Raw genomic sequence first — 13,539 nt, forward strand, 5'->3', positions numbered from 1 at the left:
GCAACTGATCTTCTGTTTTCAGATCTCTTACAAAATTCTGTATTTAGATTAAACATTTTGTGCCAAATACAATAAAGATGTCATTGTGCTTTGGATCTGTACATGCAGACAATTCACAGATATAAAAGTTGAACCAGTTGCTCCAAAGTCTCTTTATTAATTGCGGCTTTCTTGTTTCAGAGGTGTTGTCAAAGTTGACATAAATCTGCAGAAGGTGGACATTGACCAATGTTCAAGTGAGGGATGGTTTTCAGGAACTCACAAATGCCATCTCAACAATTCTGAGGTAAGAGAATTAGTTTTTATTATTACAGTTGAGTTCAATTCTCTATCTTTCCATCATGTAACACTTTGCTTTGTGTTTACTGTATGTTGTGTTTTATATTTTTCTTTAAAGGCAATTTGTGCTGTAAAGATTTTTCTGTTCCTCAGGGTATTATGGTAGTATATGAATAGTAGGAATATCAGCACAAAATAAAACTGAATCTCACTGTGCAGCCATAACAGCGTTAGCGGCAAAGAAGATTACCAGTGAAATGATTTATGAAGTTTTGCTTGAGAGCCAAATAATAGACATTACTTTATACAATGTCTTAAAATAGCCTTGCAATTAAAGTCTATCACTTTTGGCTGGGCAAACCCATTGTGGATTATATAATAGAACTGGTTGAAACGCTGATGGTATTCATTCAAAAAGACTTGCTTTTGTATGTGCATTTGGATGAGTAATATGCAGTAAGAGGGAAAATTGGATTCTGTATTTTTTTCTCTTAAAATAGAAACGCTAACACTTTGACAGAGCTGGCTAAATATTTCAGTGTTCCACATCTTCCTGCACCACTTCTCTCCCCCCTCAGTCACTCTCCCTCAAGGGTCTGTGATTAGCTCAGTTTGTAGCTGCATCACAGATCATCCAAACAGGACAGTCACCTATATGCAATGAGACTTTGACACTGGAATACTGATTAGAATACTAATTAGATTCTTGGTATTTTTATTTATATGGGGGATATTTTCAAAGGCACAAATTAGAGTCGTGTCCAACTCCCCTTTACTTTAAATGGGAATTGGGCACCTAACTACTCTTTCTACCTCTGAAAAACTCCCAAATAGTTATCAGAACATACATAGACAGTTGTTGCTTTCCTCTGCGTTAGGTGGTGGTGTCATCAGTAGAGCTGGTCAGAAATTTTTCAACAAAATGTGTTGTGTTGTAAAACGTCAATTAGTTGAAACCAAAGCTGTTTGTGGGAAAAGGTCGGTTTCAGCAGATTTCTCAGGCAAAAAACTCTTTTTTGGGGAAAAAAATAGTTCTGAAGTCATAAAAATGTCCCATTTCTTTGAAAAGAAATTGTTCTTTTTATTTTTGGAAAAAACTTTGTTTTAAAATTTAAGCTAATTTATAGTTTAAAAAAAGTTTAAATTTGTTTAAAATGAAACGTTTACAATGACCTGAATTAAAAAAAATTCAGATTGTTTGTTTGTTTGTTTGTTTGTTAATTTGAAAAGTTTTCAAGATCTTCTGAATTTTTGTCCAGGTTCAGGACAGGAAAACCTTTGAAATTTTTCCTGAGATGGTAAAATAGTTTTCTGCTCAGCTCTCATCATCAGTGAATGCCATCCTTTAAAATGTAATAGTCCTCCTGAGCTTAAGACCAATAGTTGTATTTTTTGGGGGAGCAAGTATTGTCTTCTCCTCCTTTACGTCACAAACAGGGACATAAGTAGGGTGAGGGTGGATATTGGGTTAAATTTCTTCCTGCAACCAAGGAGAAAAGGTAAAATCTTAGAGGGAGGCTCAATAATGTTAAATTAAAATGGAGAGAACGATGAAATAAGGGGACAGTACTGGTCTTTAACTCACTTTAGACCTGATCCAAAGCCCACTGAAGTCTTTCCATTTACTTTAATAGGCATCGGATCAGGCCCTATCCTTTACATTTTAGAAAGTGAGATCACAGAGTCAAACCAAGACAGACATATTTTCATAATCAAACTTTCCTCCCAAATCTGAGGTCTAACAAGGGTATGCTGGGCAGAGCACCCTGGCTGTGGAAAAAGGGGTTTTCCTTATGAATGTGACTTTTAGTAAAATTGCTGTAATTACACATGCCTCCCATTTTATTGCAGCACGTGAAGCAAGTGGAGTGTTACTTTGGTAAATTTAGTGGTGTGGTTAGATGTTAGCTGTGTGTTATCTCAACTGGGAAGTCTCTGATGCTTGGGATGCGCTTCCTCTGCTAGGGGAAGTATGTAACCCACACACCTCCTGGGTGTGGTATTCTGTCCCCTCTAGTGGCACTGAGACAACTTAAAGATTAATGACTCTGTTACAGTCTTAGTTAACGGCCATGTGGCTTTTAGCTTATGCAGTCAAGGCTCATGCACTAAGCTCCAGAGATCCCAGGTTCGATCTTGACAACCAGGGTCTGTTGGTGTTACAACTGCACAATGTGATTTTGGCTTTGGGGAGTCACCAAAAGTAACCTCATTGGGTGACTGAAAAATTCCAGTGATTGCCTCTGTACCTATGAAAAATAGTGTGTGATCATGTAATTGCAAAACTTTCATAATACAAATGCACAAAGGGACCGAAATAAGGTTGCATGAGCAGCCTTAATTCTTGCATTTCATAATTTCTGAGTGCTTGACTTTGCAACTTGAATTTTCTTTGAATGTAGGGTTGGGTTTTTTGGAGAGGGGAAACATAATGTATACACATTGTCTATTGTTCCCTCTTCTCTCTAACCTGTCTGTCCTTAGATTGTTAGCTCCTCAGAGCAGGGACTGTCCCTTCTAGAATATCTAGACAGTGCCCTAGCACATCACTGACATTATCATAACAAAAATAATTAGCCACTATGTGGTGGCCCTTCTGAGGGGCTTCTACTGGCTTGGGGAGGAGGAAGCATGCATCTTAGGGCATGTCTACACTTACGGCAGAGCGATCGATCCACCGGGGGATGATTTATTGCGTCTCGTGAAGATGCGATAAATCGACCACTGAGCACTCTCCCATCGACTCTGGTACTCCACTGGAGTGAGAAGCGGAGGCAGAGTTGACGGAGGAGTGGCAGCAGTCGACCTACCGCAGTGAAGATACCACAGTAAGTAGCTCTAAGTACGTCGACTTCAGCTACACTATTTTTGTAGCTGAAGTTGTGTAACTTAGACTGACTTAGCTTGCCTCCCCCTCCCACAGTGTAGACCAGACCTGAGGCTGCTTTCAGTGTCTTTAGGCCTTTCTGTTTGCTCCTTTTGCTTCCTTCCATGTTGTATAAGAAAAGTGGAGCCCAGGCGTGTGTGATCCAGGTGCTTTATTCCTACTTCTTCTGCCGACCATATTAACTCTCCAGCTTCTAGAAAACTCTCTAGCACAGATCTTCCTCAAAAAGGGAGGTGTGCCTAGGGTTTCAGTCGGTGCTGTCTTGTAATTGGTCAATCACTGAACAGAATGTTTAGTAAAATAATTCTTTATGCAGTTTTCTTACTCGTCCCTCAAAGTTTTTGTAATACAGGAAAGTTCTTATGCAGCAGCATCATCATTCCGTGTTCCAGCACAGAGTCCTTTCTTGGCTTCTCCTGATGTTCCCTAAGACAGATTCTTCCCTCACAGCAAAGTTTAACTTGTAAGTTTTCTTATAACTCCCTTCGTCTCATATATTTTTTAACATATTTTAAAACATACTGTTACTTAACACAGTCAATGAATAATAGGCCTTTAGGCACAATATGGTGTAAGCGGCAAATAGGAAGTTTCTCTATGGAAGATTCGGAGGGTCTTTGTGGGGAAGACAAAAAGGAAATAGTAAGAAGGAACTTAATAAGGGAAGTTGGTCAATTCTTCACCTCAGTATCATAGTCCTATGTTTTTAGGGGCACTCTTGTGTGCAATCAATTATCATGAATAAGATTATTTTATTTAGGGCTAGTAATATCCCATCAGCTATTTAAGTACATTTATCAAACTCATTGCCATAGTATCTGAATGCTCTTAGTCCTGGTACCCCTACAGAGACCATACAAGTGAGTGTGTGTGACCTGGTCTAGCCTTGTGCATGACAGACAGAATTGTTTAGTAAATTCCAGTTATTTGAAAGTGTTGAAATCCAGTCTGTATTGTGGGTCACTTTAAGCCTGATCCAAAGCCCATTGAAGTTAATGGGCATCTCTCTCCATTGACTTCAATTAGATTTGGATCAGAGTCTAAGGGGATGATTTAGAGATCCCAGATCCTCTGAAGCATCTGGTACTGGCCACTGTCAGGCACTGCAATTGTTGGACCACTGGTTTTATCCAGTAGGCAACTCTTACATTTCTATTCCATTTTCTGTGTGCTGTACCTCTAAATGTAGAAGAGACCCACGCCCTAGTCTAGGCCTCTGCTGCATGGGCACCTACAATTTCACTTTACATGCACAATGTTAGTGAGAAACTATATTCTCTGATTCATGAAAACAAAATCTTTGTTCCCCTTGATCTCCGGTAAATCATTCACATCGGAAATACAGGTTTTGTTCTTTGTCCATTCAAAAATGAAACAGAAACTAATGGTTTAACTTACAGAAAAACTTTACATTTTATCTTTAAACTGTAACAGAGCACCACTTATTTCTCTAGAACAAGCAACCGTGGTGTTTAGATAAACAAATTTTCAAACAAATGAAGGACCTATAATGCAGGGGGACATCAGGGGACATAAGTCAACTCTGGCTAACATTTTTTGGATAACAGGGAGTTGATTAAGCAAGATTATACTGCAGTGAAGTAACTGGCAATGGTCCTTCCACAGCAAAATCTATTATTACTTCAAATCTCATAAACATCTGCTAGTGACACTTTCCTATCAATAACATAAACTGCCAGTCACTTCTCTACCTACCACTACAGTGTCGGACATTCTGTCTTGTTTTTTCATTCTGGGCTTTTTGCATAGACTCTTCCATCTAAGATGCCACTCTTCCTCAGCTGTTGGTACTTTCACAGCTGTTGCAGTGTCTCTCTCCCTTGAAGCATTTCTGCAGTGCCACACTGTCTCATAGCACTTCTCAGTTGACACTTTAAAGTACTTTTCAAAATGGAAAACCTAGTTGAAAGGTCAGAGTTTCAAAACTGTTGAAAGTAATATTTAGCCACCTACCCTGAGCTTTTTATTTATTGCCAGCAAAATGTTGTATAAGTACTTCATGGAACAAGCTTCTAAGTTAAAATTGCATTGTGCATGGTGGATAACTATGCAGGCAAGTAACAATAATGGTTTAACAAAGTTTGGCTGTAGGAATGATGCAAACCTAGCATTAATACTTTCAATGCAAGGATAAAAATGAGGTTGTGTAGTTATTGTTCCAGTTTCCTTTGGGACTGACCTATTAAAGCCAATTCTGTGGTCTCAGGTGTATGGGGTTTCTGTTCCTCCACTTTCCAGAAAAAGCAAAACAATAAAAATAAGGTCCCAATAAATGGAAGTATTTGGTGGTGTGAGAAATGACTGCTGTGTTCTACCCCAGCAGTGGCTGAATTTCAGTGTTTGCACATAGTGATGCCAGAATGAGAAGTGCATAAAAATGCAACTTATGAAATCAATAGAAGCTAGGCACCTAGGCATTGATGAAAATCCCACTAGGTGTTCATTTGTATCTTCAGGTACCTAATACCACAGGGACTAGAGTGATCAGGGGCCACAAAAGTACCTAGATAGACGTTTCCGCGTAGGTACTTTTATAGCCCATAATCTCCATACTTTTATGGCCCAGCAATACAGTGATAAGTGCCATGCATGCCTAGGAGTAAGTGTTTGCAGGGCCCTCTGTTAGTTCATTCATTCATCATGTTAAAGAGCAAGGAGCAGATCTCAGCTGAGTAATGTTATATCTCCAACAGTGAAGCTATAACCACATACACCACCTCAGAATCTGATCCTAAAACTTAATGCTGGGCCAGCATGTCAGATTCGTAACTGGAAAATAAACATAGTGAGCAGCTTGCTTTTGAGATTTAAATGTGTCTTTAGAATTCCGGTACCAATTTCTAGAAGGGGAGCTTATGTGTACATTTCTGTATTTATTTTTAAAGGCTGGCAATGTTCTCACTTTACATCACTGAACTTTACGTGGCTTTCTAGATGAGGCTAATAATGAAGAAATTTGTATGCGCTTTACTTAACTATTGGGGGAACACTATACTCCGATGTTTAACTTAAATTCTTTTTGAGGCAAAAATATTGGAAGAACATTCTTACTGTGAGGAAAATTTAACTGCCTTCTGCTTTTACTAATGTTTGAGTGAAATTTCTGTATTAGAAATTAAAATCAAAATGAATCTTCCATGCTCCTCATCCTGAAAAAGAGACAATTTTTAGTAAAATTAGATAGCATTTTCCAGTGTGGCTGATAGTAAATTAAATTAAATTATTATTAGCATAAACTAAGGACTGAAAAATATGCGCTGTTAATGCTCATATTGTTATGAATCATAAGAAAATGGTGACAAAAAAATGTACTCACCAGAAACTTAGAACCATAGGGTTAGAAGGGATCGCAAAGGTCATATAGTCTAACCCCCGCCAAGATGTAGGATTTGTTGTGACTAAACCATCCAAGACAGATGGCTAGCCAGCCTCCTTTTGAAAACCTCCAGTGAAGGAGCTTCCACAACCTCTCTAGGCAGTCTGTGCCATTGTCCTACTGTCCTTACAGTTAGGAAGTTTTTCCTGAGATTTAATCTAAATCTGCTATGCTGTTGTTTGAACCCATTACCTCTTGTCCTGCCCTCTGTGGCATGAGAGAACAACTTTTCTCCATCTTTTTTATGGCAGCATTTCAAGTATTTGAAGACCACGATCATGTCCTCCCCTTAATCTCCTCTTTTCCGAACAAAACATACCCAGTTCCTTCAGCCTTTCCTCAGCCTTAAATTGAGGTCTCGAGAGCACAGCAGCCATCTTTAAATGTCACCTGTCGTTGGGAATAGAAGAAATATAAAGGTGATACAGTTAATATTTTTCCTTTTGCTATTATTATGGGAAATCATTTTAGCATCTATTTGGCAAGTGTGGGCTTGTGAATTGCATTTTATCTGCAGGTGTAATGTCAAACACACATTTTATTTCTATAGAGTACCTTTCATAAAAAGTATTGTGTGCCACTTTGCAGAGTTGCAGACTTTCATACAGGCAAAAAACAGAGAGAGAGGAGAATGATGGAAACAGCAGAACTTTGAGGGATAGATTTAGTATGAGTGAGGTGCAGCCTTCCTTTGTGCCCATATTTCTGTGCCCACAAAGGGTTCAGAAATATACCATGAGAATGAACTCCTTGTGGAATGAATGGAACATACAATGGTGCAGCTAAATCAGAAAATTAGCAAAAGCTCAAACTTAGCTAAAATAAACATGAGTATGTGTACACAAGCAGGGGAAATCCCACCCCTTGCTTGTAGTGTAGACAGAGCCTTAGAGAGAAGACAAGTAAGAGTGGGTATGATAACTACACCATAGTAAATGCTTTAGATAAGGTAGATTGGGCACTTTTACTCACCTTCTCACAATACAAGAACAGGGGAAAAAATTTAAAACCGATGAAAGGAAATATACTTTCTTCAAACAATACACACTTTGGGGGTATTTGTGCCTCCAAGTACCCAAATGTGCGCCTACTATCAGTTTTGTGCTTGCAATTCAAATGCAAGAGCAAATTGTATTTCCAAATGGAATGCTGCCTTTCTGAAATTTCCCCCCAAAGTTTGGTAAAAATGCAAGTGTAACCCACTGGTGAATGTGTTACAGGTCCCCCCTTCACCTGCACCCCCAAGGCCAATCCACAAAATATATGAGTTGTTACAGCCCCTAGCTAGAGAGCGCTGACTCTTTAGCTTAAGCTGTAGCAATTCTTGCTTTTATCTCTGGAATGCCCAGGTCAATCCCTATTGTATGATGGCTGCCTTCTGGACCAACACAAGTAAATACTTTAACAGTTATTCATGTGAGAGAGTGACCTGGCATGAAATGGTTTTACATGAGGAATGACGTATTCTCATATTTGATAGAAAGCTTTATCTTCCTAAATGAGTGGTTGGAATTTGAGGTGTAATTCCTTCCTCTCTCCCTAGTCCAGTAAACATTGGCATGGTTGTTCAAACATGCCCTGTACACACAGGATTAAAGCTGAGGGGGGATATTGATTTCAAACATAAGGCTATGATACCCAGGGTTTCCTTGTTGTCTTTTCAACCTAGGAGGCTAGCTCGAAAGCACCAGCAGCTTCTGGAAGGGTTGTTTGGCATTTTGGAATGTAGGCAGCCTTGAAGTTTGAGCAATAAAATGTTTAATTTTTGGATGGGGACAATGGTTTGGGTAACTTGGAGGGAAAGAGGCAGATAGCAAAATGGACTATGATTGGGGAGTCTCATCATTCTGAGGTGACTCCTGGGGTCCGGGAAGGTGGTGATGAAATTTGGATTAGGACTTTCTCTGATGATTGATTGAATGGGGAGTTGCAGCTTGGATGGCACAGGTAGAAGTAGGTTGGAACCAATTCTGTGAGGTCACGTGAGAATGGAGGTTAAAGCCTATTGAAACACCCGGGGTAGCTCTCACTCAGTGAGGAGGGGGAGCTGTGGGGAACTGTGGTTTACCTAAGCCCAGGGAAAGGAGGGGCAGCTCATCTTTTAACAGAGAGCAATGTTCTTCCACCTGCTCTCCTTCATTTTAACAGCTGAGAGGGAAGCAGTATCCCTGAGGAACACATGGACCAGAGAGACTTGGTTCTGTGGGGCTGAGAGAGGGAATGGGTAGCAGCTGCAGTTCACAGAGGTTCAGAAGTGAAGTGAGTGGAACATGCAATGGTGTAGCTAAATCAGGAAAAACAATGCCTTTAAAGTTTCCCAAGAGGAACGCTTTCCAATATCATTGTCAAACATTGGAAAAACTGTTGACTGAAGTTCTCCTAGGCAAGTGGAGGTGAGACGAGGTCATCCAACATGATAAGATCCCAATGGGTTATGTCAAGTAAAATTTCCAAGTAATCACTTACAGATATTTTCCATCTAGCACATTATGAAACAGGTACCCAGCATAAAAAGCACTGAAAGGAATGTGATATGTTTGTGATACAATCTGAGTGTGGACATAGATTGCAGAATGTGGTTAACATTCAGTCTGGCAGTGATACTCTTTGGAAGTGCAGGCAGAAAGCAATAAAGTTATGGACTTGAGATGTGGCAGCAGGAAAATATAAACAGGGGCATAGAGAATGGTTGGAGATATAGTTTCTAGAAGGAAGAAAGATCTTTTGGTGGTAGAAAGGACTTGAGCACCAAATACTATACAAAATCTTGGGCTAAGAAGGAGAGCTAAGATTGAAACAACAAAAATGAGTTAGGAGCAGCACAGAGTAGTTAATAGGTGTAGAATATTGCAGCTAACACCTCGTAGAACCAACTGGGGAAAGAAATATTTGTCTCTGTCACATTCATAGTTGCAAGAAAAATTGCTACTCATACAATTCTGAGTATCTGGGAAGCATTCAGCAAACACAGAACATCTTAGACTGCTTTTTAAAATAATATAGCTTTACATCATCAGTGTTCGTGGGAAAAGTCTCTCTCTGATAGCAAATTGGATCGAATCTGGCACACAATTATATAAAACATGGTAGAGGCTTGTCAGAACTTTCAGTGATAAATAGAGCCCTACCAAATTCATGGTCATGAAAAACACGTCATGGACCATGAAATCTGGTCTTTTGTGTACTTTTACACTATACTATACAGATTCCATAGGGGAGACCAGCGTTTCTCAAACTGGGAGTCCCAACCCAAAAGGGCTTGCAAGCTTATTGTAGGAGGGAGATAGTAGTGCCACCCTTACTTCTGTGCTGCCTTCAGAGCTGGCTGGAAAGTGGCAGCTGCCGGCCAGGTGCCCGGCTCTGAAGGCAGCGCTGCCAGCAGCAGCACAGCAGGAAGGGTAGCAATGGGTGGCCGAAGAGTGGTGGCTGCTTTTTGAGGGCCCAGCTCTGAAGGCAGCAGCACAGAAGAAAGGGTAGCAATACTATACCATGCCATCCTTACTTCTGCATGGCTGCTGGCAGTGGCTCTGCCTTCGGAGCTGGGCTCCCAGCCAGCAGCTGCCGCTCTCTGGCTGCCCAGCTCTGAAGGCAGCGCCGCCATCAGCAGCAGCGCAGAAGTAAGGGTGGCAGTACCACAACCCTCCTACAATAACCTTGCAACCCCCCCCCCCACTACCTCATTTTGGGTCAGGACCCGTACAGCTACAACGCCATGATATTTCAGGTTTATATATCTGAAATAATGAAATTTATGATTTTTAAAATCCTATGACCATGAAATTGTCTAAAGTGGACCCTGAATTTGCTAGGGCCCCAGTGATAAACAAGGTGCCCGGCAAATCAATTTTTCAGTACAACGAAGAGTCAGGTTGCTTGGCTACAGTACTCTTTGCCTTTTTAAGAAAGCATTAACTGACTCAGTGTTACACAAGAGTTAAACTTGGCTTCTTACTGTTTCCCTCAAAAGGAGAGAGCCTTATCAACCAATGCCTGATTCCTAGTAGCTTTGCTAACTCAGTACTCTGCATTCATCCAGTTTAGATTCTATTTACTGTTGTTTTCCCTTCCTAAGGGTTTGAGAAGTGAAGGAGAGTGGGTGGGTGAAGCTGCAAGTAGAACAGAGAGAATCAAAATAAAATGAAAATGCATTTTGCTTCTGCAGTGATGTGCAATCCTAGCGTTTCATCAATTGTCATGTTAGAAATGGCAGTCCTCCCCCCTCCCCCACTCCAACCTCCTTTCTCCACTGATGTTGCTATTTTCAGTGCTGTCACTGAAAAGTCTGAAAGCTGTATTGCCAAGGATGACATCACAACATTAGCTAGTGCCTATTAGCTGAGGTCATGATGCCATCCTTGCAAGTCTGTAGGGGAATGGAAAGCAGGTGCCCTCAACTGACTTGTAGAAACTTTAAGTGAGTTGGCATGGAGTGGACCCAGACAGATCCAGGTCTGGTATTCCCAGGTGTAGATAAATTATTTCTGTTGAGGGTCATGGGAGTGACTTGTTACTAAATTAGCAGAGCTTCGCTGGGCACTCCTTTTGGGCAACAGTAATAACTGACAATTAAGATCCTTTTAGTCTTCATTTTTGGCCCCTCTTCTTATTTGCTTATCACTATCTGTGAGATTTTTTTCCCTCCATACCATTCTACAGTGCAAATTTAGCAAAACATGCATATAATCAGAAAAGGAGGGATTTGCAAGCTTAGAGACTCAAAGCATTGGTAGTAGGGGAGCTTTTCAAATCTAGGATATTGGTTTGGATCCAGTCCTTGGAGGGGCTGACTAAAAACTATTACAATCTGATAGCTCTTCAATGGCCTACGTGAAATGAGTTTGATGGTCTCAGTATATTTCCAAAGTGACAAGTATTCACATCCCCAAAGCCATCACTACAGGCGGCACTAACTGGTACTTTGGTGGGCCACTTTAGAAGTTGAGGACTAAATGGGCGTGGAGACAGACCTCTCCTCTTCCCTCTTAAGGTAGCTGAGGCATGTTAGTGAAGATGGATGGGGAAATGTGCACTGCCGCTACCGATGCTGTACCAGCTCTGTATATAAACAGAGAACTTGATTCTTCAGGGCAGTCAATATGGCACTTTTTAATTAGCAGGCGCAAAATTTATAGGCACATAAAAATGATGGATGTGCAGCATATGTACTGTCTCTGAGATAGTTTTACTTTGTGTGTGATAACTACAGTTAGCCTGTATAATAAGGACTACACATTATCTTAGGTATTTATGTGGCTCCCATTACCTTAGTATCTGAGCACCTCCCACACAATCTTTTGAGCAGTTATCCTGTGAGGTAAGGAAGTACTATTTTACAGATGGGGAACTGAGGCACAGAGAAACAGAGAATTACTTTGGTCACATAGGAAGTCTGTGGCAGAGTAGGGACTTAACCAGGATCTCCATAGTCCCTGGTACCAACTATATGTGAGTTCTGACTGTGCTATTACAAAATCACATATTTAATTGCTTGCTTACTCAGGCAATATATTGCAAACTGTTTTTGGCAGTGGCCAGAGAAATATTCTGCTCGTGTCAGGTGCAGTATTGGACAGTACATTTTTTTTTACTGAAGAAATGTGGACTTGATAGAGTGTGTGTTATGCATTGGCAGGGTAATTTTTGACAAAACCACTGAGAAACATAAGAGTGAAAAAGCTTGTCCGTTATCTCATTTTAAGAAGCCTTGTGTTAAAATGGAGCAAGCATTTCTCAAGCCTTACTGCGCACAGTGAAAACTGCACAGGAGGAGGCAAGTCTAAATTAGACTTGAGGAGAAAGTGTATTGTGCTTCCCCCGCCCACTCCACCCATAGTGAGTTAAAATGAGATTGAAAGCTGTTAAATAGCTGAGGTGGGAAACCAGAGAGAGAGAGTGAGAGCCAGTGAGCACTATTGAATCTCATATGTTTATGCCGGGAGCTAAATTAATAACTTCCAGGGATTCAAGTTTATTTTGTTTCCTAAGTGGGAGGATGTTTCTAGCATCAGGACTTGAGGTACCATTGGAAATTTTTGGTGGGATATAAGCATTTTCTCCCAGCACCTTCCTGTGTATGAAAAATAACTCCTATCTGTCTCCATGAGAGTTAATTTAGAACCCGCAAATGTGTGTGATTAGTTTAAATCACTCTTTCCTATGTGAATTATCTTGCATTTATCAATACTGAATATCAGCTGCCATCATGTGGCCCATTCACTTAGCTGTGGTAAACCTCATTAAAATTATGAAGTCTTCACTAACCTAAACCATTTTGTGTCCTCTTTTTTTGCCTCTTCACTGTTGGTTAATTTATTAAATGTCAGTACTAATATGAGACCTTGTGGCACCTACCTGTTAACCTTTTACCTAGTTGAATAATGGCCATTTATTCTTACGCTATTTGTTTTATCTCTGAGCCTGTTTTTAATCCATGGCAGTTCTTTGCCCCCTCACCTCATAGGCACTTAGTTCCCTAGTTCGCTACTTATGAAGAGCTTTTTTTTTTTCATTCAATGAATAAGGAGAGCATGAAAAGCCAGTTTTGCACAGAATTTTGTGCATGTGAAATTTTGAATAGAAATAGGGTAGCGGCCATCTTTACATTTTTCTTTTGTTGGAAGGATAGAAGTGAGGAAAAACATGCCTTATCATGGAGATACTGGAAATAAAAATCCTTCTCCAACAAATCAGTTGTTGACTTTAGTCTCCAAATTCAGCACAGTTGTTATACACCTGGCAATTGAATTTCTGTGGTATTTACCTGGCTAAAATATATGGTATCTCTTCCGTAGCAAACAATTAAAAATTGGTCAGTTTGGGCCCTGACAGAGTTTCACACTTTTTTCATCCCTATTGCTGAACTACCATGGTCTCCACAAATTGAAAACTCTGTGTGTGCACTCACACATGCCCTAATGACAACTGTCAGGCCATTTTCAGACTTCCAAAATTTAAACAGAACATAAGGTATTTCTCT

General features: G+C 40.3%; 1 protein-coding gene across 1 annotated transcript in view; it reads left to right on the top strand.

Annotated features, from left to right (window-relative positions):
• Positions 1-13,539, top strand: part of GPR158 (G protein-coupled receptor 158) — a 320,809-nt gene that overhangs the window by 24,022 nt on the left and 283,248 nt on the right. Inside the window, exon 2 of the mRNA XM_073334275.1 lies at positions 181-286. Coding sequence (XP_073190376.1) covers positions 181-286 — 106 coding nt within the window. The remainder of the gene's footprint in view (positions 1-180; positions 287-13,539) is intronic.

The sequence above is a fragment of the Lepidochelys kempii genome, chromosome 2, assembly GCF_965140265.1.
Source record: "Lepidochelys kempii isolate rLepKem1 chromosome 2, rLepKem1.hap2, whole genome shotgun sequence".
In the NCBI taxonomy this organism is placed as follows: Eukaryota; Metazoa; Chordata; order Testudines; family Cheloniidae; genus Lepidochelys; species Lepidochelys kempii.